Source organism: Macaca nemestrina, chromosome 6 (assembly GCF_043159975.1).
Source record: "Macaca nemestrina isolate mMacNem1 chromosome 6, mMacNem.hap1, whole genome shotgun sequence".
NCBI lineage: Eukaryota > Metazoa > Chordata > Mammalia > Primates > Cercopithecidae > Macaca > Macaca nemestrina.
In genome coordinates, this window is record NC_092130.1 from 4,841,584 (window position 1) to 4,866,258 (window position 24,675).

General features: G+C 41.4%; 1 protein-coding gene across 6 annotated transcripts in view; it reads right to left on the reverse strand.

Annotated features, from left to right (window-relative positions):
* Positions 1-4,555: 4,555 nt before the first annotated feature.
* LOC105480919 (sideroflexin 1) overlaps positions 4,556-24,675 on the reverse strand; it is a 47,129-nt gene continuing 27,009 nt past the window's right edge. For 4 of the 6 annotated variants that reach the window (XM_011740109.3, XM_011740108.3, XM_011740110.3 and 1 more), the window contains 9 exons: positions 22,573-22,743; positions 21,565-21,663; positions 20,250-20,325; positions 19,594-19,679; positions 18,207-18,334; positions 15,115-15,164; positions 9,497-9,546; positions 9,046-9,093; positions 4,556-4,843 (listed from right to left, as the gene is read on the reverse strand). In XM_011740109.3, coding sequence (XP_011738411.2) covers positions 4,747-4,843; positions 9,046-9,093; positions 9,497-9,546; positions 15,115-15,164; positions 18,207-18,334; positions 19,594-19,679; positions 20,250-20,325; positions 21,565-21,663; positions 22,573-22,743 — 805 coding nt within the window. In that variant the 3' untranslated portion in view covers positions 4,556-4,746. The remainder of the gene's footprint in view (positions 4,844-9,045; positions 9,094-9,496; positions 9,547-15,114; positions 15,165-18,206; positions 18,335-19,593; positions 19,680-20,249; positions 20,326-21,564; positions 21,664-22,572; positions 22,744-24,675) is intronic. The other 2 variants (XM_011740116.3, XM_011740114.3) reach the window with 2 other exon arrangements.

Genomic DNA, 24,675 nt, shown 5'->3' on the forward strand with positions numbered 1-24,675 from the left:
CTGTCTTCTCAGAAAATCTCCTATTCCCTGTTCTTTCCACATGCTGGGGATGCCCTCTTTGAAACACACAATGGATTCTTTTCCACATTTGGGTAGGTGAGGACACTTTGCAGATTCTAGAAACAGCCTAGGTTGAACCCAGTGACCACATGGCCCCTGGCCTAGTGTCAACTGTTCTAGGTGCTGGGGATATGGCAATGGACAAAAGAGAAATCCAAATCCTTGTCCTTGTAAGCTTGTTTGTCAACGAGGACCCCTTCCCATGGTTTCTTGGAATCTGGTGAGGGGTAAATACTCAAAATTCATAGAAAACCACAAGTTGTCCTCAAATTGACCCAGTGAAGCTCACTGACCCCTGGGAACACCAGGAATGTGGCTGTAGCCAGAACTTCTCAAGCTGCGATGTGTTCAGGGATCCCCTGGGGCTCTTGGCACCTGTCAGATCCTGGCTCCGCAGGCCGGGGGTCTGGTCTAAGAGTCTGCATTTCTAACAAGTTTGGATGTCTCTGGTCTACGGACCACACTTTGACTATCTAGGGTTTAAGTGATGCCTTATCTCATCCCACCAAATGTAATCTTATTTTCCTGCAGCTTTTAGTAAAACTCTGAATACACAGAAGAAAAATTAATTTTATTAGCATATTCCAGTTGTCTACATTTTTGGACAAGGCTGTAGGTATGGATGTCAGATCTGGTTTTCAAGTGACCAGGAGCAGCCTGAAGCATGCACTTCACTAACGGCAAGCCCATTTGCTCATCTGTGAGTGGAGACTCTTCCGGCTTCTGTCTCATTTATGCAAAACCTTAATTGTTGGACATTTTTAAGGGATAGATTTAAAGTCTCCACTTGACAATTTTAATCTGATATTTTTAGTTAAGTTGTGTGCCATCTCTGGCAAAGTTGCCAGGGTTCTGAAATCTTACCTTTAGCAATGACACGCTGGCATTTTGAATGCACACCCACTGTCTCTAGAGCAAATATACAAGAGGCAACCATTCGTTTAATGTTTACTAAGTGCCAGGCAATATGGTGTCTACTGTGCAGGGATTAGCTCATTTAATCTTTATAACAACTCTATGATTCAATGATTTTTCCAAAGAGTCAAAACAAAAACCACAAAACTGAAGGTCACAGAGAATGTCGTTGGCCTAAATGCGTATCTTTTATAAAAGGGTGCAATGAAGATTGGACCTGGCTCTGATTTCTAGACCCACGCTCTTGAATATATTTAAATAATTTCAGTGACAACAGAGTTACTGTAGCAAAACAAATGCAGAAACATGGCCAAGGAAGTTAAAATGCTCAGCTCTGTATCAAGTCTTTTATTTTATTTTATTTTTTTTTGAGATGGAGTCTCGCTCTGTCGCCCAGGCTGGAGTGCAGTGGTGCGATCTCAGCTCACTGCAAGCTCCATCTCCCGGGTTCATGCCATTCTCCGGCCTCGGTCTCCCAAGTAGCTGGGGACTACAGGCACCCGCCACCTCGCCCGGCTAATTTTTTGCATTTTTAGTAGAGACGGGATTTCACCATGGTCTTGATCTCCTGACCTTGTGATCCGCCTGCCTTGGCCTCCCAAAATGCTGGGATTACAGGCCTGAGCCACTGCGCCTGGCCCGTATCAAGTCTTTTATTAAGGCACTCCCCAATCTTAGGTTAATTTAGACTTTGTCAGTAAATGCAGTTCCAGGTTAGAATCAGATCAATAATATAAAAGCACATTTACATCACCGTCATGTGCAGTGGTGTTGGCCATCAGAGTTTAAAGCCAAAATCCATCCCCCATGCCCATCATTAATATTCCTGGAATCACACTGTCGTTGGGGTTTGGGGGGGGTGGGTGTGCCTCTATGTATATGAGGTTTAAAAAGGTGGAAGACTGGTAGCTCAAAATAGAAATATATTTCTTGTCAAAGGCAAAATACAAAAATATCTTTTCATTAGGAGTTGCTGATGGTACTGCAGATACTAAGTTTGAATGAAAAGTACCATCAATTGTAACATACAAACTGCTTTATCCTTTATGTACAAATAAAAGAGAGAATTTATTTTCATTCTGAGTTTATTTAACATTTCATCCAGTTGAACTGAAATAATACATGGCCTCCAACACTGGCAAGACACTGTGCTAATACTGAAATGAAAACTGCCAGTCAATAAACACTTACAATCATAATCCTTTATATCATGTTAATAGAAATATTAATAACTACTTAGCTTTACAAGCTTATTGCACTTCATGTGGATTTTTTTCTCCAGAAAGGGTATTTCTAAAAGATCGGCAAGGATTGCCAATCTTGGTTTATTTGTTCTTTGTTATAAACCGTGATTAACATACACAGTTTATAGCTTTATATAAAAGCATTAAGAGTCTGAAGCATCAAAAAACAACGTTTAAAAAGACGCAGCTCCATGTTCATCATCCCTTTTATAATCTTTTTTTTTTTTTGAGATGGAGTTTTGCTCTGTCGCCCAGGTTGGAGTGCAATGGTGTGATCTCGGTTCACCGCAACCTCCGCCTCCAGGGTTCAAGCGATTCTCCTACCTCAGCCTCCCGAGTAGCTGGGATTACAGGTGTGCGCCACCACGCCTGGCTAATTTTTTGTATTTTTAGAGACAGGGTTTCTCCATGTTGGCCAGGCTGGTCTCAAACTCCTGGCTTCAGGTGATCCATCTGCCTTGGCCTCCCAAAGTGCTGGGATTACAGGGGTGAGCCACCGCGCCTGGCCATTCCTTTTATAACTTTTAACACACATAACTGGAGTGTGTAAAATTTTGGTTAGTTTGTCAGTCTTCTAACCAGTCATGAGCTCTTCACTGGAGGTTAACATTCTGAAACGGAGCTACAGATTACCTGGTGCCGGGAGGACTCTGAGAGGAGCAGGACACCTGGGGCAGGCAGCCGTGCCTTAGCTTCCTACGAAAAGAGTCCCTTCAGCACCTTATGGAGATCTGCCCTGAATTTCAGGCTTTTACCACTTTTTAAAGAGACATGTCGAGGACAATAGAACCTGTCCAAGACCAGAGTGTCACGGGAAAGCTGTTTTGCTTCCAATGGTTTAAGACAAAAAATCTAAATGAGGAGATTCTGGCAGCATCAAGGAAGGCTCCGAGTGGCCCAAAGCTTCAGATCTATTAATCCTTTCAGAGAAAAGAGAAACACAGACACAAGGCACGCCATTTTTTCTTTATGAGGAAATTCAGTCTGGTCACATTGTCAGAAAAAAAATCTGCCAAAACTAAAGAGTTTCTATATATTTTTTCACTTACAATCTCTGAATACAATGATCTACACTTCGTGAAACGTCGCCCCTCAGTATCCGTGGGTGGCTGGTTCCAGGACCGCCCTCCGATACCAATATCTGCGGCTGCTCAAGTTCCTGATATAAAATGGCGCAGTATTTGCATATAACCTAGGCACATCCTCCTGTTCACTTGATAAATCATCTCTAGATTGCTTATAACACCTAATACAATGTAAGCACTATGTAAATAGTTGTTATACTGTATTGGTTTTTAAATTTGTATTATTTTTCATTATTATGTATATTTTGTATCTTTTTAAAAAATATTTCCCATCCAAACTTGACTGAATTCACAGATATAGAGCTCATGGATACAGAGGGCCGACTGTCTACGACCTTCGACATCTACAGACTTGAAACATAATCTGTTATATTAAATATATTATCTGTGAAATCACTACAGATGATGTAAACAGTGGTACATTTCATTATCTTCCAATGAAGTGGAATGCAACATACAATATTCAAGTAAAATTCACTGTGACTGATTCATACACATTATCACTGTATCTTTCTGAAAGCCAAAGAGATCTATAAGGATGACAAGAAAAGACATGTAGGTAGCTGGAACTGTAGTCTCACTTCTTACCAAAAAAAAAACCAATGAACTAGATTCAGCCCACTCACACAGCATTGGTATTGAATATACTTCCAAAATTTGACATTTGTACATTTCAGTAATTTCATTATTTGATGTAAATAATTGAATATAAAGTCAATAACTGCAAGGTAAGATTAACATCTTTATAAGAACATAAAACAATAAATTAAAAGTCAACCAAGGCAATCCACCCACAATCTGAATGTATATAATGATCCAGCAGGAAGGCATGTTGCAGTGGTCCGTGACTGACTTTTGGAAGGGGTGTGAAAGAGCTTTCACTCTCCAAATCCAAAAACTTCGTTACCTTCATTGGGCTAGCACAGTCCCCACACTAGAAGCAAACTGCCCTTAATATTTTCGTGGTAAGTTTTTATACATTAGCCCAGAGCTTTTGTATTTTCTCAGTTCACTGCTGAGATCTCCTTGATTTGGAATGGGAGTGAGATGAAAATTCAATATTTTAAACAGATTCTCTTTTCATTGATTGATAATCAATAGAATATTTACTGACCATACACTGAGCACCTATTCTATGTCTATTAGTACTTTTTTAAAACCCTGGGTGATGGCTGGTATACTGTCTTTGAAAAACAATGACTATAAAAGCTAAAGGAAGGGTATTTCTATAAATCATAACATGATTCAATGTAAGGGAGTATCAGGCACTTGGCCCATGCCAGGTGCTCTGTTAAAGTAGCAGCTTTATTCTAAAAGGCGAATGTGGATCTTTAAAAGGTTTCTGTAACTGGGAGAACCCAGGTTGAACAGGATTTTTCTCACCAGCATGGCTACACCAGCTTTGCAGTGGCAGAATGAGCTGCAGAGGTTTCCTCCTTGCTTTACAGTCCCTTATTAAAGTACACGCGTCGCAATTCAGGATGGCTCTCTTGGATCTTAGCTTGCAACTCGGCCTCCAAGCTTGTCACAGACATGGAACTGGGATAAGGGAGAAATGATAGGGTTATTACACAGGCAGAGGTGAGAATCAGGATCTAGAAAGAGCATGGAGAAGGCACAGGCGTGGAGATCCCAGGACTGGTACAGTGGGTCTTGTTGGAGAAATGCTTCATGCGGCTAGAAAACGAGATTATGTTCCTTTCAGATAATTGTCACTCATAATGGAAGAAATGCATCTTAAGAACCCAACACCCAGCTTTTCCCTCTCACGTTATTAAAAGGTGAAATCTCTTATTGCTGGCAAGAGGGTATGGTGATGACACTCTCAGACCCTGCTGGTGCTGGAAAAACCATTTGTGGCAATGCCACTTCCTAAGAAAAACAGTATCAATCATTTGCAATGTTCACCATTGATAAAAAAAGATATATGCAGTCAGTGAAATGTATAACATTAATAATTTGCCTGCATTAATGTGCTTTTGTTTACCATATATAATACATGCTTATTGAAAAAATTTCAGAAAATACTAAAATGTACAAAAAAACCCCAAAACATTTATAATCCCACTGAGAGATAATTGCTGTTAGTCTTTAAGTGCTTAAGAATGTATTTGAAGGTATTATGGGTATGTGTGCATATATATATACATAAAAGCTTATTCTTTGAGAGAAACGCATACTCATTAAAGTATAAAGAAAATTGTCCAGAATATCTACCAGAAAAACTGCTAATATTTTGATATGTAATTAGTTTAAAAAAAAATTTGAGGCTGGGCGCAGTGGCTCACACCTGTAATCTCAGAGCTTTGGGAGGCTGAAGCAGGAGGATGTCTTGAGGCCAGCAGTTTGAGACCAGCCTGGGTAACCTAGTGAGACCCAAATTTTTGTATCTATCAAAATAAAAAATAAGACAGGTGTGTTGGTGTATGCCTGTGGCCCCAGCTACTCAGGATGCTGAGATAGGAGGATTGCTTGAGCCCAGAAGTTCAAGGCTGTAGTAAGCTATGACTGTGCCACTGCACTCCAACCTGGGCAAGAGAGTGAGACCCTGTCTCTAAAAAACAATAAAAAAATTGGTATTTAATATAGTTGACATGTGATAGACTGTAAGGTTAAAAAAAAGTCAGGATACAAGTTTATATTTCAAATATGCAAAACAAATTTTAACAATTACGAATATAGAAAAAAGGTAGGAAAAAAAAAATCCCACGATGGCTACTGCTTATGTAGTGGGCCTTTGAGTCATTTTAAATGATGATGACATTGATGATGGTAATGATAATGGCTATGATTTATTGCTCATTTGCTGGGCCAGACATTATGCATTTTAATCCTTATGAAAACTCTAGAAGTCCAGTATTATCATAATTGTACAGGTAAGGAAACCTGAGGTGCAACTGAGATGTTGAAGGCAGATCTTTCTTGATCCCGAAGCCCTGCTATGCCGCCTCTTGGTCCTTCTGTTTTGCCATTGATCTCTAAGTATCTGTAATTACTACGAATGTATGTTAAAGGCCCAAGTCTGATCTTGGAATTAAAGTTATTCAAACCTTGGTGGATGGTGGGGAGTATTCTCTTTTTTATCTTCCAGGAGAGTTTGTTCAAAATTGGAATAATCTGTTTCTTGACAGCTGGAAAAACTTACCTGTAAAACTACCTGTTTCTTGTGTTTTCTTTGTAGGAGGAAGATTAAATGCTGCTTCAGCTTCCTTAATGACTATCTTGCTTATTCTGACTTTTTAATTTTTCAGCTTTGCTAATATTTTTTCCAGAAATTTGTCTATTTTGCCTGTTTTCAAATCTATTGGTATAATGTTGATATTATTTTTAATCACTGCTGAATCTACAGTTATGCCTCTTTTTCATTCATATTATTTGTGCTTTTCTCTCTTTTTGTTTTGATTAATCTCACCAGACAATTGTCTATTTTGTTTCTATTTTCAAAGAACCAAGTTTTCACTTTGTTGATCCTCTACTCTTTCTGTTATTTATTTCTGATCTTAATCTCCTTCCTTCCTTCTTTTCTGATGTTTATTCTTTTGTGCTTCTTTTTTAAGTTAAGTTGGACATTTAGTGCATTGATTTTTATCCATTATTCAAAATATAAACATTTAAAGCTATAAATATCTCTCAAAGCAACACATTTGCTGCTTCTCAAAAATGTTAATAAAGAATGTTTTCATTATCACTTGTTCACATGGGAGATGGGCAACTGTGGTGCATTCATACAATGCACTATGATACAACAATAGCAACGAATGGACTACAGGTACATGCAATAATGTAGATGAATCTTAGTTCTGATACTGAATAAAAAGAACAAGTACTAGAAGACTATATATCTTATGATAGTGTGACACCCTTGTCTAACAAGTTCCTAAGAAGACAAACTAAAAATACATACACAAATATAAAATGCAAGAGCATGAAATTCAGCATAGTGGTTAAATCTGCAGGGGAGGCAGGGACACAGGTTGGGATGAGTCTATAAGATGTAACTTACTGGAGATATATATACATATATATATATATTTTTGAGATGGAATCTCGCACTGTTGCCCAGGCTGGAATGCAGTGGCGTGATCTTGGCTCACCACAGCCTCCACCTCCTGGGTTCAAGTGATTCTCCTGCCTCATTGGGCACTGAATTTGTGGATGTTCATTATATTACTAGTATAAATAAAATAAAAATACGGAAAACAGGGTCATGCTTGGATCAATGAGGATACTATGTTACGAGCCAAGGAATATTATTAATCCTAATCTATGAAACTGAGGAGCCAGAGACCTAAAGAAGCCAAACATACAAACAATGTATCAACAACAAAACAGAGTAAGAAGTTATTTTAAAATACAGTAAAACAAAAGACCATTGGTTTCACAAATGTAAAACCACACGCTTTCTGAGGGCCTTGACCTGAGGACACTAGTAGTTACAGAAAGCTTTTCATTTCTACACCTAGAGTTTAAATGAATCTTAAAAAATAAATGTTAGACTATATATATATATTTTTTTCTCGCAGCACTCAAAGAAAATCAAGGCCAAAGTAGAAAGTTTCTCTATGGGTTTTCAAATCTAAAATCTTTTCAACCTGAAAATAATTACAGCTACATTTCTTAGGCGTTTCCTTGGTATCAGGCACGCCCCTCGGCATTTTACGTGCTCGAAGTCTAAATTGCTAAATCAAGGTCAGCTGCTGAACACCAGTGTTCATAAGCCCACATACTACAGACATGGACATTCTCAGGTTGAGCCCCAAGACTCTGGGGTTTGTGCAGTTAAACAGGTATCATTATCCCACTGTAGAGATGAGGAAATTCATCTGAATCAGGCTCCCAGAGCAAGTTCTGAAGGTCCTGCCCTCTTCACAGGGGGCTCCTCAGCAGGCCCAAGGTGATGAAGGGCTCCTGTCCATGAGATTTAAATGTCTATTCAAAAACAGTGGGGTCGGAGACAGAGTGGGAGAGCAGATACAAGGTGGAGTTCTCCATCAGGTAGAGGGATGTGACCGCATTAGTTCTAGAACAGACACTTCATCCAAAACCGACTCCGCAAGGCTAGGGGATTAAAGACCGTATGTTCGGGACCTACTGGCCCACGAAGGAAAGGGTATTACCATGGCAAGGGGCCTGATAACACAGAAAACGACAGACAACAAAATGCCGCCGCTTTGCATGTTGGTGTCAGGTCAAGAGCAGGCTGGAGACCTGATGTCGAAAATGCCGATTTAATGCCAGTTAGTCCTGTTCTCACATCAAAGGCAGGATTCAAGGGCAGCTTGTGATGAAAGGCATGCACGAGAAAGCTTTTAAGGCAAAAAACTAAGTGGGAAGAAGGGAAGCAAATATACCAACCACCTAAGCTAAGTGCATATAATTGCTGTCCCTGGGGGCGGAACTTACATCCTATCATATCTGTATTACAGATGCATTTGCCAATGGATTGGACCGTATTTTAAATTTTCATAAAAGCAAATTTGCACCAGAGTTAATCTGATTCTTATAAAAGAATAAAGCGTTTTAAAATTTAATGGAAGGGGGTAGAAAAGAACTGGGTACATCTGAAATTAGGCAGATGTGGGTTTGATTTCTGCCTCCATCCCTTCCTTTTAGAGACCCTGGCTTCAGTATCTTTTGAGTCTCAACTTCCCTGCCAATGAAATGGAATAATGGCACCTGCACCTTCCATTGGTTTTTAGGATTAAAACTCATGATTATTCTGAAGAATAACAAATACATACCTTTTCTGAGGAAACAGGGCACAACACAGGGGTGTAGCAAACACCAAACTAAAAAAAAAATACAAAAAAAAGTCAGACCATTTTAAATGGTTAACTTTTCAGATTATTTTTCTATTTTACAACAATCCCTTCTTTCTTCAGAGCATTATGTTCTGTGTTGTCTAACAAAAATAAGTCCTGTTTGTGTAAGTTTTATTACCTAGGATTGCCAAAATAATGGAAAAGTCACAGAGATAAAACGATTTAAAAAAGAATCACACGAATAGCCCCCATGTTGTAGGTTCCTCTAAAGACAGTTTACTTCTATTTAATTATCTGGGGCCATGCATTCCAGACGTTCTGAGATGGCTCATTTTCAAAATTTGTATCCCATATTACCCAGTCACCTTTCATACGCTGTGTATTTATATTTTAAAAAGAAATTAATTATGTAAAAGTAATTTCTACTCACCAGAAGCCAACTAACCCAACTTGAATGGGTGCGTTCATCCACGGGAACCTCTGCGTTGAGAAATAAATGACTTTGAATACTTTTCATACAGGGTCTTAGAGACAATTTCTTGCGATTAACTGGAAGGAACCTCACCATATTTCAAGATCCAGGTAGAAGGTGGTTAGTGAAATTTGGGGGAAACGCTGCAACAACGGTGTTAGCCTAACTTCCTGTAGCCTTCTTTGATCTGTAAATCAGCACACACGCAAAGATCAAGTGGCTTCTGTTTTTTCCCACATCCCCCCATTTAATCTGAGCACTGCCTGGGTATATAGTGGAGGTGGGGAGATAGCTGTCATTTAATTGTAACGTATCCCCTGGCTGAGGAGATAGGATAGCCTGGTGCCAAGGTCTCAAGTCTCTGCCCTTCCGGTTGGTTCCTGACTGTGGGGAAGCACAGGCAGAGTATAGCCTCTCCAAGCTTCCGTTTCCTTGTTATGGTGCAAAATGAACATCATTAACAGCTTCCTAAAAGTGTGTGGAGGAAGATGCCAGATCACATTCATGAAGCACCTAGTATGGTGGCTGGAATATACCAGAAACCCAACAAATGCTCACCATCCCTCACCCCCCTTTGCACCTCGTCTTTTTGGTTTTAGTTGCTGTCAGTATGGTTAAAACTATTTCTAGCATAAAACATTTTTGCTAGTCACACTTTTTTTTTTTTTTAATGGAAATGAACAAGTTGGTTGGTCTTTTGGAGAATAAATGCTGTTAGATTTTTAGTTTTAAAAAAGGAGTGGTACTTCAATACACAATATAAAGAGTGATGAGATATATGGTTATATAAATAGGGCTACAGAAATCACTGCAACCAAGGTGTGAGCTGGTTGTAATGAAATCAGCCAGCTTAGTCAGGAGTCAACACAAGCTGTTAGAAGACAACGTGCATGGGAGGCGCACCCTGGTCCCCAGAGACTCCTCTGGAGAAAAGGCTCATCAGGGTTGGCGTAAGAGGGGAAAGGGATGGATTAGAGAGGAAGGGAGAAGCATCGGCAAGGAAACTGATCCCCACAGGTTACACAGAGTGGTCTCTCTCCTCAAAAGACAGAATGAGGCCGGGCGCGGTGGCTCAAGCCTGTAATCCCAGCACTTTGGGAGGCCGAGACGGGCGGATCACGAGGTCAGGAGATCGAGACCATCCTGGCTAACACGGTGAAACCCCGTCTCTACTAAAAAAATACAAAAAATTAGCCGGGCGAAGTGGCGGGCGCCTGTAGTCCCAGCTACTCGGGAGGCTGAGGCAGGAGAATGGCGTAAACCTGGGAGATGGAGCTTGCAGTGAGCTGAGATCTGGCCACTGCACTCCAGCCTGGGTGACAGAGTAAGACTCCATCTCAAAAAAAAAAAAAAAAAAAAAAAAAAAAAGACAGAATGAAAAGGAAAACACTGTATCTTTGGCAACCGTCTCTGTTTGATGGTGAAGGATTGTCATAAGGAGATGCTAAATACTCCCCTAGCACTTCCTATCCAGGTGACATCTGGGCTGGGACAGACTTGGTGACGGGAGGGTAGGCATAGTACTGAGCGAGAGCCTGTTCATGGATGAACATGAACCTGTGAGAGCAGCCACTTCATTTTAAGTAGACTCTGGTCTGCAGCAAACTGAGCTAACCTGTTAGCCAAAAGAGGGCAGCTGTGTGCCACCTTGGAGGCGGGCATGTGCAAACTACGTGCTGACTGTGGCTCACGCAGAGGGTTTTGATGGAAAGGCTCCTTGCACAGACAAGGCTCCTAGACAATTACAGTATCCTGCCAAAACCCAACCTGATACCATGTCTTCTTCCAGCTCCTACCCCAGCATCCCATCCTGCCTTATTCATCCCTTCCTCTCAATCAGAAAGTCAGATACAACATTCGTCAGCTGGGATGCTGGTGTTTCACTAGATACTCACAAAATGTCTCAAGGTAGAGACATATCATACCTAACACAACTGTGCAAACGGGATGTTTAGATGAAAAGTCTAAATGAGTTAAAGAGAGTAATTATATGTTTTATATATATATATATATATTTTTTTTTTCAATGAAGTAAAAAGCTCAAAGTTAGGCTGGGTGCGGTGGCTCATGCCTGTAATCCCAGCACTTTGGGAGGCTGAGGCGGGCAGATCACGAGGTCCAGAGATCGAGACCATCCTGGCTAACATGGTGAAACCCCGTCTCTACTAAAAATGCAAAAAAATTAGCCAGGCGCAGTGGTGGGTGCCTGTAGTCCCAGCTACTTGGGAGGCTGAGGCAGGAGAATCTCTTGAACCCGGGAGGCGGAGGTTGCAGTGAACCGAGATCGTGCCACCGCACTCCAGCCTGGTGACAAAGCAAGACTCGGTCACACACACACACACACACACACAAGGCAAAAAAAGAAAAACCCTTAAAAGTTAATGACTCTAAATTCTCTCTCCCTCCATGATCTTTTTCTAATAGCTTTATTGACATACAACTGCACATATTTGAAGTGTGGAAGTTCTGACATCTATATACAGCTGTGAAGCCATAAACACAATCAAAACAATGAAAATATTCACCACCCCGAATGTTTTTCTTGCTCCTGTACCCTTTGCAGTTCCTCCCTCTTCCATAAACCCTGCACCCCATTCTATGGCAACCTCTCATCTTTCTGTCACTAGATTTAGTTTACACTTTCTAGGACTCGATATACAGTATCTATTCTTTTGTGTAATTACTTTGAGACTCCTTCATGTTGTGTGTAGCACTAGTTTGTTACTTTTTATTGCTGAGTTAAGTGTTCCCTTGTATTCACAAGGTGTTTATCCATTTTCCTTTTGTTGAGCAATCTGAGCTGTTTCTAGTTTTTGGCTGTCACAAATAAAGTTGCTATGAACATTTGTCTTTCATGGACATGTGCTTCTATTTTTCCTAGGTAAAGAAGTAGGAAGGAAATGGCTGGATCACAGGGCAGCATCTGTTTAACTTTGTAAGAAACCGCCTCAGTATTTTCTCACATGACTGTACCGCATTAATTCTCACCAGCACTGGGGAAGGTTTCAGTTCTTCCATTTCCTCACCAACACTTGTTATGATTAATCTTTTTAGTTTTTGACATTCTAATAAGCGTTGAGTGGCAGCTCATGTGGTTTTAATTTAGATTTCCCAATGACTAAAGATACTAAGCATTTTTTAGGTGCTTGAGAACCGTATGTATTTGGTAAGGCGTCTGTTCAAACCTTCTGCCCAGCTTAAGGGCTGAGGATCCTTTATGTATTCTGGACACAAGTCCTTTATCACATACATGCCGTGTAAACATTTTTTCCCATGCCGTTTCTTGTCTTTTCATTTTCTGTGTAGTTTTAAGAACAGAATTTAACAAATCTGATGAAGTCTAATTTATCAATTTTTCTTTCATGGGCTGTGCTTTTTGTGTTGAGTCTAATAAGTCTTTGCCTAGCCCTAGTGTTCTATTGTATTTTCTTCTAGAAGTTTTATAGTTGTAGACTTTTACATTTAGATTCTATGAACCACTGAGAGTTAACTTTTATATATGATATAGTCAATTCCTTACACATTGCCTACATCCCAGCCAACCTCACCATCCACAAATCTCCAACAATTCCTGCTCTGTGTACTTGCTGAGCTTCTGCAGAGCGTGTGGCCCTCACCCCGTCCTCTTCAAAGAAGTCCCTGCTCACCTACACCAGTTGGGTAAGATACCTCCTATGCGCTCCCTCTGTGCCCCAAACTTTAAACACTGTGTCTTTTCACAATCTGTCTTGCGCCTCTTCCCTATACCATGCTACATGCTCCCTGAGAGCAGGAGTCACATCCTCTTTCTGGGACTCTAGCGTCTACCACATCGCTTGGCATAAACAAGCATTCAGCAAAGGGCTGTTGAAAAAAAAACATGAATGAACAAATAAATGTTACATTCCCATTCAACTAGCAGTCCTGAAAGCCTACTGAGTAGACACAGCAGTCCACGTTTATAAAAGGGAATATAAAAGAATTAGAACTTAAGGAATAAGAACTAGCATAGGACCCAAACCATATCAATTTCGCTCCCAATGAACGTGCCATTAAGAATGACCCAAGTGTAAAGAGACAACGGAACTATTCTTCAAGAAAACTGTTCACAGAAGCACCAGATTTTAGGCAGCGAACTTTTTGGTTTACTGCAAAAATTTCCGTGAGTCACCTGCCTACAGCTGATGCCTTTTTTCCCAGCTCTCCACTTGGGGAGAGATAAGGCGTGGGGGGATGGATGAGTCATACTGAATGCTCCCCAAGCATCATCGTTTAAAAAAGCCCAGAATGTTCAATTAGTTTCTTGTTTGCGGAGGAGTCTGGTCATTTCTAAGGTAAAAGCCCAGATGAGTACATCCTTGCAGAGGAGGCACACCTGGCCCTGGGGCAGTGGGAACAAGCGGAAGGCCAACCAAGGTGAACAGCCCGCATGGGTATCATGAGCTGCCGAGGAAGTGATCTCTTCAGCCTTTGCGGAAGGGGCACGGTGAAGCCTGCCTTCACGATAGAATCTGAAAGTGTTTTGAACATGGAAAAGTAGGGATTTTAATATAAGCTGCCTCTGTGTCATAAGCAATGACTGTACTATCATTTCTGTCCTACGGTCCTCTCTGCATGGGTGAAATGCAACACTGACGTATACCAGCAACCGTGAACTTGGGGAGTGGTAGGTATGCATGGGTACCTTAACAGTATTTAGCCATTAGTTTTTCAGAGCAATTATCTCTCATTGAGGTCTGGAGGAATACAGCTACAACCAGGCCCCCTTGTAGCCACTGAGGTGCCAGGACTGAGCCATGAGCTGTCCTGATCATCTCTCTGGACCTTCATGTGGGGTTCTGAAACCAGTGGGCCCTTCCATGTGGGGAGTGGGGCAGGTAGGGGGCTTCGGTGGGAAGAGTAGGCGAGGCGACATACTTCCAAATGATGATCAAAGGGTACGATATCAAGCAAAGCTAAAAAAACCACAACTTAAGATGAAAGTGGGGAGAACACAACAGTTATTCATCTTATCATTGTGTAACAGCCTGGAACAATGCGGCAATGGTGGGCTAAGATGGGGCTAACTGCTTTTATCATTTGCCAGCTCCTTCGCATGAGAAAATGCCAGGAAAATATCTACAGAAATTTCCATCTGTCACAGCAAGAAACTTATGCAACATGCCCAACTGTCTTCTGTTCAGTGTTTGTCACTGAGATGAGAGGAACTGTGGTAACTGTTCCCAAACTGAGACCCCATGAAGCTGCTACTCTGAATGATTTTTTCATTCCTGATAGGATGACTACTGACTTGTACACATATCATTCCAAATTCACATCATCCCTTCATTTTTACCCAGCCAGGCATCCAATAGATGACTGTGTGTGTAACTGAGTTAAAACCTCTCAAAAGTAGCAGTCTTTATTTACAAAAAGCTTTTTCAAATATCTGAGATTAGAAATCAAATCTTCCTGGGAACATCTTTTTATTTACATAAGTGCCCAGGAGAAAGTGGCCTTCAAATTCTATACTGTTTAGGTAAGAAATACTCTGTACAGTTTGAAATCTAAAAAGAAATAAAAAGGGTTGAGAAAATGACAAAAGAACTATAGCTTACCTTCAAAAAGGCTTTCTTTTCCAAAGTGTTCATAATGAATGGAGGGATGGCTGCAAATAAAGACAGATCCACTTAAATCTTTATTTAATGTCAATTTTCAGCTTACATTTTTTTTTTCAACCACTTAACAGAAAACTTCTGTCACTTTTAGGCTGTTTCCACTGTCACAGTAAAAACAGTTTGTAGTAATTCTTTAAATTATTATATTTGAATTCATTAAATTGAAAACTGTTCCTGTTTTCTAAATTTTTGAAAAGTAATATCACATCCTCTGCCAGCCAGATCATTTTATAATCTTGAAAATAACTTTACTTTTAGGTTTAAATAGGCAAAAATAAAAATATCAAGAACTTTTTCTTCCAGTATTAATAAAACAAAGCGCACAAGGCAGGGAGGATGGTGTAAAGAATCCTGCCTTGGAGTCAGGCAGAAACTGCTTCCGTACAGACTAGACCAGGGGTCCCCAATCCCTGGGCCATGGACTGGTTTGGATCTGTGGCCTGTTAGGAACTGGGCCGCACAGCAGGAGGAGGGCAGCGGGCAAGTGAATGAAGCTTTAGCTGTATTTATAGCCGCTCCCCATTGCTTGCATTATGCTTGCGCTCTGCCTCCTGTCAGATCAGCGACTGCATTACATTCTCACAGGAGCCCGAACTCCACTGAGAACTGCACATCCAAGGGATCTAGGTTGCCTGCTCCTTATGAGAATCCAGTGCCTGATGATCTGTCACTGTCTCCCATCACCCCCAGATGGGACTGTCTAGCTGCAGGAAAACAAGCTCAGGGCTCCCACTGATTCGACATGATGGTCAGTTGTGTCATTATTTCATTATATATTACAATGTAATAATAATAGAACTAAAGTGCACAATAAATTTAATGTGCTTGAATCATCCTGAAACCATCCTCCTGACCCCTGGTCCATGAAAAAATTGTCTTCCATGAAATGGGTCCCTGGTGCTAAAAAGGTATGGGACCGCTGGGCTAGACCACTTGCTAGCTGGGTGACCCTGGAGAAGTTACCTAACTTCTCTGAACTTCAGTTTTCTTTCTTTTTCTATAAAATGGGGGAAATTGGATACAATAATGCATATAAAACACTGGGTATGTGGTGGACAGCATTTGTTCATTTGCTGACAAATTTTATCAGACTAAACTGTTATATCCACTACTTTAATACGTCAATTATTCGTATAAATTGCACTGGGACAGAAAGATTGTATTTCTTCTCTGGGGACTAAATAGTGTTTAAAATAGCCAAATCACTAGAAATGGATTTGATGGGCTGGGCTGGCTGAACTCTAAGAGGAGTGAGGCAATTCAAAACAGAAAAGACCACAATCAAAAGCAAACCCAGGGCCGGACATAGTGGTTCACAGCTGTAAACTCAGCATTTTGGGAGGCCAGGGTGGGCAGATCATTTGAGCCCAGGAGTTCTAGACCAGTTGGGCAATATGACAAAACCCTGTTTCTACAAAATATATAAAAATGAGGTGGGTGAGGTGGCGCATGCCTGTAGTCCCAGCTACTTGGGAGGCTGAGGTAAGAGGATCACCTGAGCCCAGGGAAGTTGAGGCTGCAGTGAGCCATGATCACAGCACTGCACTCCAGCCTGAGGGACAGGGCAATGCCCTGTCTCAAAAACAACAACCACCACCACCACCACCACAAAACAAATCCAGGGCAGAAGCTGGAGCTGCAACCTCGATTTCAGCAAATCTGTAAATCAGGGCTCAGCAGGCACACCGGGGTGGGTTCCATAGCCTCCTCTTAGGTTAGTGACAAACGTGCTGGTCCCTGGACTCAGGGGATGCTGTGCCCATGTTTCAGGACTGTGGCTATGCAGCCAGCCCTACAGAACACATTAGCCTCAGACAGGGCACCAAGGCACTCCTGTGTGAAATCAGATAATAGCAGTTTTCCCCCAATTTGCCGGAATGTGAATAGAATGTTCCTCAAAGTTTTCCTTCATGCACTTTTCTTCAACTTTTGTTGCCTGCTCTGCCTGCCTGCTAACGAGCAGTCACAGTGACAAAGGGAATTTAAAAACCTCCAGAAAGTATTAATGGATGACTTGACAGCAGCTGGTGAAGTATACTTCATTGGCGAGCTTCATTTTAATTGCCAAGTATTGTTTGCATTCAGTTTAGATGATGAAAATGAAACATACTAATTTGTTTGTTTTCTGTGAAGAGCACTCTAACTCCCAGGCCCTCTGATTTCTCAGTCTGAGAACTTTCTTTAGGCCCCTGGTCTGAAGGTAGCTCTGAGCAGCCTTCGGGTGGACTAGAGAATCTCAGCAGAACTAAATACAATGTAGAGTTTCTGTTTCTGGTCATGCTGATCCCAGCCCCTATAGGGAAAACTGACTAGTTGCTTGGCACACAATTTATCAATAGCTGCTCTAACCATTCCAATTTGCTCCATCAGTTCCTTCTGGTCAAATTCCCGCTGTATGGCCCTGGTCCAGCCCATCACTGCCTCTTGCCTGGATTACCGAGGCAGCCTCCTGGATAGCCTCCACTGAACATTCTCGTTCCCCTTCAGCCGATTCTCAATCCACCACCCAGAGTCACACAAATAAAACCTAAGTCAGACTGTGCTGCTTCTGTATCCAAAACCCTGCCTGGCTTCTTACCTCTCAGACTAAAACCCAAGTGTGAAACGCCAGGGCCGCCATCCATGCTCTGCTGTCTGTGGCTCCTGACTCCCTTCCTACTGCTCCCCACCCCTCCCACTGTGCCCTAGCTGCACCTGCACCCATAATGCCTGCAACACACCAGGCAAACTCCTGCCTGCGGTTCCCTCTGCCAGAATATTCATCCCTGATAGCCACTTGGCTCACTCCCACACCTCCACCTAGTGCTCTTCCCGGCTGCCCTACCTCCACCCCCACCTGCCCTAGCCCCCTACCCCCTTAGCCCTCATCACCACTGCACATACTATAACTTTATTTACTTGTTTATTTTCTGCCACCCCCACGGGAAGGCGATTTCCACTAAGAGGCATGATATTTGTCTTTGTTTTCTGGTTCACAAATCTGTGAACGCTTGTTCAACCTGTACTGGAATAAATGACAAAGTCCTGCTAACCCATGCCAGGGGCTGCCATGAGAATCCTGGACACGACGACTTGTGTGATGGCTTGTTTCGCAGCGTTCGCTGACTCCCCCAAGCGGTTCCCATTTTCATCTGTGACAGGAATGCCAACTTTGAGTTCCCTGCAGAGCAAAACACATACAGAGAGCTCCACCAATGCCTTCAAGAAATGTCCCGAAACAGTACGATGTTGGGAAAGATCAAGCCTCTACCTAATTAAAATACCCACTCAAGTGTCATTTTTTGGTACTGACACATCTTTTTTTTTTTTTTTTTTTTTTTGAGACAGAGTCTCACTCTGTTGCCCAGGCTGGAGTATAGTGGTGCTTTCTCTGCTCTCTGCAAACCCCGCCTCCCAGGTTCAAAGCGATTCTCCTGCCTCCTCCCGAGTAGCTAGAATTATAGGCGTGCGCCAGTGTGCTGGCTAATTTTTATATTTTTAGTAGAGACGGGATTTTGCCATGTTGGCTGGGCTGGTCTTGAATTCCTGACCTCAGGTGATCCACTTGCCTCGGCCTCCCAAAGTGCTGAGATTACAGGCGTGAGCCACTGCGCCTGGCAGACACATCTATTTTTAAATACCATGGACAAGTTTAATCCTCCTTTGATAGAAATAAAACTGAAACAACCTAGAAAACTTTTAAAACAGGGTGTACCTTTTTCAGTAACAATACGATTCGAAGGGTGGATATGCTAACTTCAATCTATGCTCATGTGCAAATTTGAGCAACTTTCCAAATGAGAAACAGACATAACACACCACATTATTACGTCAACAAACTTAGTATGCTGACATGGAAAGTCACTCGCACATGGCCCTATTGTATATTTATTAACTACATTTACTAACACTAAGTATAACTACTACGGTTACCCCTGTTTTTTGTTATCCATTCCAAAATGCTTTTGTTGTCCTTTCTTCTCCTTTAATTTTTGCCAGTTCTAAAACAATACTTCCAAAGATACAGAATAATGTTACTTTAAGCTCCAAAAGAAAATTCTGGAGGGAAAAAAAGGAATCTATTTTAGAGAATAAACTTTCTTTGGATAGACTTTGTCTAACCCAAGCACAACTCAATGTAAGCTTGAGATATATCTTTTAAACTTTTTATTATACAGACACAGAAAGACTATTCCAGCTCAGCCCCCTCCCCGCACTCCTCAGTCTGCTTCAATAACCAGTAACTCATAGCTAAGCTTGTTTTATCAACACACCCATCCTCATCCCCAACCCCAGATTATTGTGAAGGAAATCCAAGATCTCACATAATTTCACCTATACATATTAAAACGAATATTTGAAAGTTTCAACAAACCTAATTATTACAAGAGACTCCCCCATCAAGCACACGTCCCTACTGAGAGTGCATATTCGTCTTACCTTTGCCTCATTAATGGAATATTAATGCAATTAGCAGCAGCTACGGCAGCAAAGGGAACAAAACGTCCTATCAGTGGTGAGACATGCTGCAGAGGAGAAAATTTCAAAAGTTTTATCTTATTTTTCCTGTACTAGTGCATGGAATTAACTTATTTCTTCTTGAAAACTCTGAAAAATGCAGAGTCCTATTTGCATAGAAACTCAGGCCAAGAATACTTTCAAAATTTTCCTGGCAGTATTTGTATGTTTCCCACATGGGTGTGCTGGGACCGTGCAAGCTTCTAAGGCATTGTAGCTAAGTGTGGTTGCAGGAGGATGGGCTTTGGAGTGCCGAGAGAGAGATGCTCTCGCCTCTCTTCAGAGCTGTGGCCTGCAGCACACTGCCCACTGCAATGCCTCTGGAGGGCTGTGAGGATGGTGAACATTTAGCACTTTGTACACAGAGCCAGGCACAGACCATAGTCCTGGTAGGTGTTATCGGTGACAACTCTTCCCAAAGTTATTGGAAAATATAACTAAAATACGCAGTTGAAGATAAGGACTATAACAAGAAAGCCATATGACTTGAACTATTTTAAGAAATAATAGAGGGATTTAGAGCCAGACATATGATAACAAATTAAGCAGCTTTATTATGGAAATAAAAATCTGAGTACCTTGGTCAATGCGTTGAGTCCTAGAGCTGTTGCTACGGCACCAGTTGTTGCAGAAACGTAAGCTGTTCCCAACTCACTGAAAAGAAAAAAGGGTATCGTGTAGATAACGAGGGCATGTCAGGAAACTGGTGCAACATTATTTGAAGAAATAAAAGGGAAATATAAAAGAGAATGATTCAGAATGAAGAGTCTACAAAACAACATTATCACTCCACAAATAGGGGAATCTAGAGAAAAAGCAAGCAGACCCGTAAAAATGGGATTCTTCACACGTATCTTGACTGTAACTCCAAAAGCAGACACGTATTCTTTGAGGTGAGGTGGTTAAAATACATAAATAAATAAACATACAGACTTTGTATTCATGGAAAGGAGGGGAGCTGTGTGCTGCGTGTAGGAAGCTATGAATACAGGGGAATGCATATTGGGCTAAATGTGTGGAGCATATTTGTTTAAAATACTTCTCAAAATATTAATATACACACTGAAAGCAAAAACGAAGTGCTGCCATTTAAAAAATGATATTTTAACTGTATAAAAATACTAAGTCTTATCGTCCAAAAACTATAAAGCCCAAGCAATTCTCTCTTAAAAGAAATTTTAATTGCGATAAACACCACTGGGTTACAGAGTTCAAGATCCTTTGTTCCATATGACAACAGTAGAAAAATACGGGTTGTCAAAAGCAATTTTAAGTGATAAAAAAGAGAAGCACTTTCCTTTCAAGTATAATACAATTACGCTAACTAACATTTGTGGTTAACTAATCTTGTTAGCCTATTTTTCTTTTTAACAGGTGACAAAAAATTAAACTCATTGCTTTCTTTTGGGCTCCACAGATGAGCTATTTTAAAAACATATCAGATACAAAGGTCACACCGCCATGGTCTCCCCTTGATTTCTGCAGAGACCACGCTTTGTCGCCTCTACTTTTAACGTTCGTGTCTGTCGACTCAGGCAGGGTAGATGGGAGAACAGCCTGTCACTTATCAGAGGCCAGGCTGGTGCTGCCTGCTGTGTGTTCTATAGGGCCATGAGCTTCAGGGTGAGAAGGAGGTATCATCCTATCAGTACCTCCAAAGCCATGAGTAACGTCTGAGAAGGCAGGCTGGAAGAAGACAGTTTTCTTGATAGAGAGAGAGAAAAAGAAACACTTGACTTTTTTGAAAAAAAAAGCTACAAAAGAAGATGCTACATAATATTCGGAACAATATAAAAATGTGTACACATACGCTTTTTTAAATAGGAGAGTATCGCCACTTAATAACATGAAGGTTGGAGAACTGCAGAGAGCGGTCAAATCTCATAGCCTTACTTGACAGTGAGGGGTGCGTCTCCACTTCTGTTGGTGTAATTGACGACGGCATTGAAGGACTGGTTAATCCACTGCCAGAACAGCACAGCCGGCGTAGTCCTAAAACAGAGCCATCCGTCACATACCCACCACCATCGGGACCCAGCCGCGGCACAGAACAGAAAATGTGGACACCAGTAACCACAGAGGAGACGTACTGGGGAAGGGAGAAAGCCACAAGGCCACAGGCTTAGGACCTGTGTGCTGGGCAAGCTTTTATCCTCTGGGGTCATCCATGTCCTCGTTCCGTAGATATAGACAACACCAAGCTCAGAGGGTTACCATGAGGATGAAGTAAGATAAAAGTTGTAGAGAGCCTGGTACAGAATAGACATTCAATAAATGCCAGATCCCTTCTTTTGGGAAAAAAGACACAATGTGTAGGCTAAGCAGTCCTGGGCCCTCCTAACAGCATGAGGAGTGCTATATGTCTATGTCTACACATACACCTTTAGTGTGCCTATATCTACACTCATGCCTATACCTATATGTATATGAATGGAGTCAAAGGAGAATCTGTTTGCAGCCTCTTTATTTTCTTTCTCCATTTCATTCTGTTTTGGGGCTAAGATTTAGAAAAAAAATTCGACCTCCTTTTGAACAACTAAGAAGATGCTATTTAGCAGAGGGGAAAGGTTAAAAAAAAAAAAAAAAGGGGTCCCAGAGTAACAACATTCAAACATAATGGAACTAAAAGTGAAATGACTTTTTTCTTTTTACATCCATAATGCCCCGTTTTTTGTTTTTTATTGTCTTCAATTTTATTTTTTATTGTATAAACTAAAGGAGTTCAACATGATGTTTCGATTCATAAGTACATTACGGAACGATTCAAGCAAGCTAATTACCTTGTTTGCCACTTCGTATACTTATGCAATAAAACTTATTTCAACAAAATTATTTACATGCAAAAATAGACTTTGGGCTTCTGTAATGGTAAACAAACTGTTGCTACATATTATAACGTACCTGTAAAACGTCATCATGCAACCTGTGATGGTCATGTTCATGGGAACCTGGGCTGACATTCTTCCTATCAAAATCATCTTCTCCCCAGTGTCAGGATGAAAAGCTGAATCATAGACGTACTTTGCTCTCCACAATTCATTTTCTGTAAGACCAGGAGGAACAATTCCTTGCCTAAGAAAATAACAAATAATATGGCAATTGCTCATTTCAAGTATCTCCCCAGTACCCTAGAGACAAGTGGCTACAAGATTTTAAAAGTTTATGCTCTGGCCGGGCACGGTGGCTCATGCCTGTAATCCCAGCACTCTGGAAGGCTGAGGCAGGCAGATCACGAGGTCAAGAGATTGAGACCATCCTGGCCAACATGGTGAAACCCTGTCTCTACTATAAATACAAAAATTAGTGGGGTGTGGTGGCACCCGCCTGTAATCCCAGCTACTCGGGAGGCTGAGGCAGGAGAATTGCTTGGATCTGGGAGGCAGATGTTGCAGTAAGCTGAGATCGCACCATTGCACTCCAGCCTGGTGACAGAGCGAGACTCTGACTCACAAAAAAAAAAAAAAAAAAAAAAAAAAGTTTATGCTCACCTAAAACACTTGTGCCTAGATGGAGTGACAAATTTGTTACATATAGTCAGCAAAAATTTCAAAACATACAGGACAATAAGCACTTAAAATGAACATTTTAGGCTGGGCGTGGTGGTTTATGCCTGTAATCTCAGCACTTTGGGAGGCTGAGGCAGGAGGATTGCTTGAGCCCAGGAATTCAAAACCAGCCTGAGCAACATGGTGAGACTCTGTCTCTACAAAAAAATAAAAATCATGCCACTGTACTCCAGCCTAGGCAGAGCAAGACCCTCTCAAAAAAAAAAATTCAAACCTGTTATCTCAAATTACCTGTAGTTTGGAAAAGCCAGAAAAGAAATTATATATAGGGAAAAGGAGAGCATTCAACTTTGAAATACTCTTTAAGTGACATATTTTATAATGTATTTTGAATTTGTAAACTCTAAAATATTTTAACTAATTAGACAAAAGTTATGGTAATTAAGGATATTCATTTTTATACCTATAGAATGAAAAGCTAGTTCAGGAAGAAATTTTTTTTTTTTTTTCCTGAGACGGGGTCTCGCTCTGTCGCCCAGGCTGGAGTGCAGTGGCCGGATCTCAGCTCACTGCAAGCTCCGCCTCCCGGGTTCACGCCATTCTCCTGCCTCAGCCTCCCGAGTAGCTGGGACTACAGGCGCCCGCCACCTCGCCCGGCTAGTTTTTTTTGTATTTTTTAGTAAAGATTGGGTTTCACCGTGTTAGCCAGGATGGTCTCAATCTCCTGACCTCGTGATCCACCCGTCTCGGCCTCCCAAAGTGCTGGGATTACAGGCGTGAGCCACCGCGCCCGGCCTTTTTTTTTTTTTTTTTTTTTTAAAGACAGGGTCTCACTCTGTCACCCAGGCTGAAGTGCAATGGCATGATCTTGGCTCACCACAGCCTTGAACTCCTGGACTGAAATGATCCTCCCACCTCAGTTTCCTGAGTAGCTGGGACCATAGGCATGCACCACCATGCCTGCCTAATTTTTTTGCATTTTTCGTAGACACAGGATTTCACCATGTTGCCCAGGCTGGTTTTGAACTCTTGGGTTTAAGCGATCTGCCTGCCATGGCCTCCAAAGTGCTGGATTACAGGCGTGAGCCACCATGTCCAGCCTCAGAAGACTCTTGATGAAAAAAAAAAAAAAAACCGTTAGGTACATCATTCTTTATTTCCTTCCCTTTATCAAAAAAACACATATTCATTGTCAAAAATTTAGAAAATACAGGAACCTATTAGAGCACTTAAAATCACTGAAGTCTTCACCTACTCATCTCCAGTGGTAATGTTTGCATGCGTACATTTTCAGTCTCTCTTCTGGAATCTAAATGTGATGTGTTTACTTAAAGGCCTCACACCGGATCTGCTGCTTTATAACCGCCTTCTTTATTCAGTAATACATTGTAAACATTTCTCTGTGTCTTCAGATATTCTTCTATATAATCTATACTGGGTTGAACCGTGTCTCCCCCAAATTCATGTCCACCTGCAACCTCAGAATGTGACCCGATTT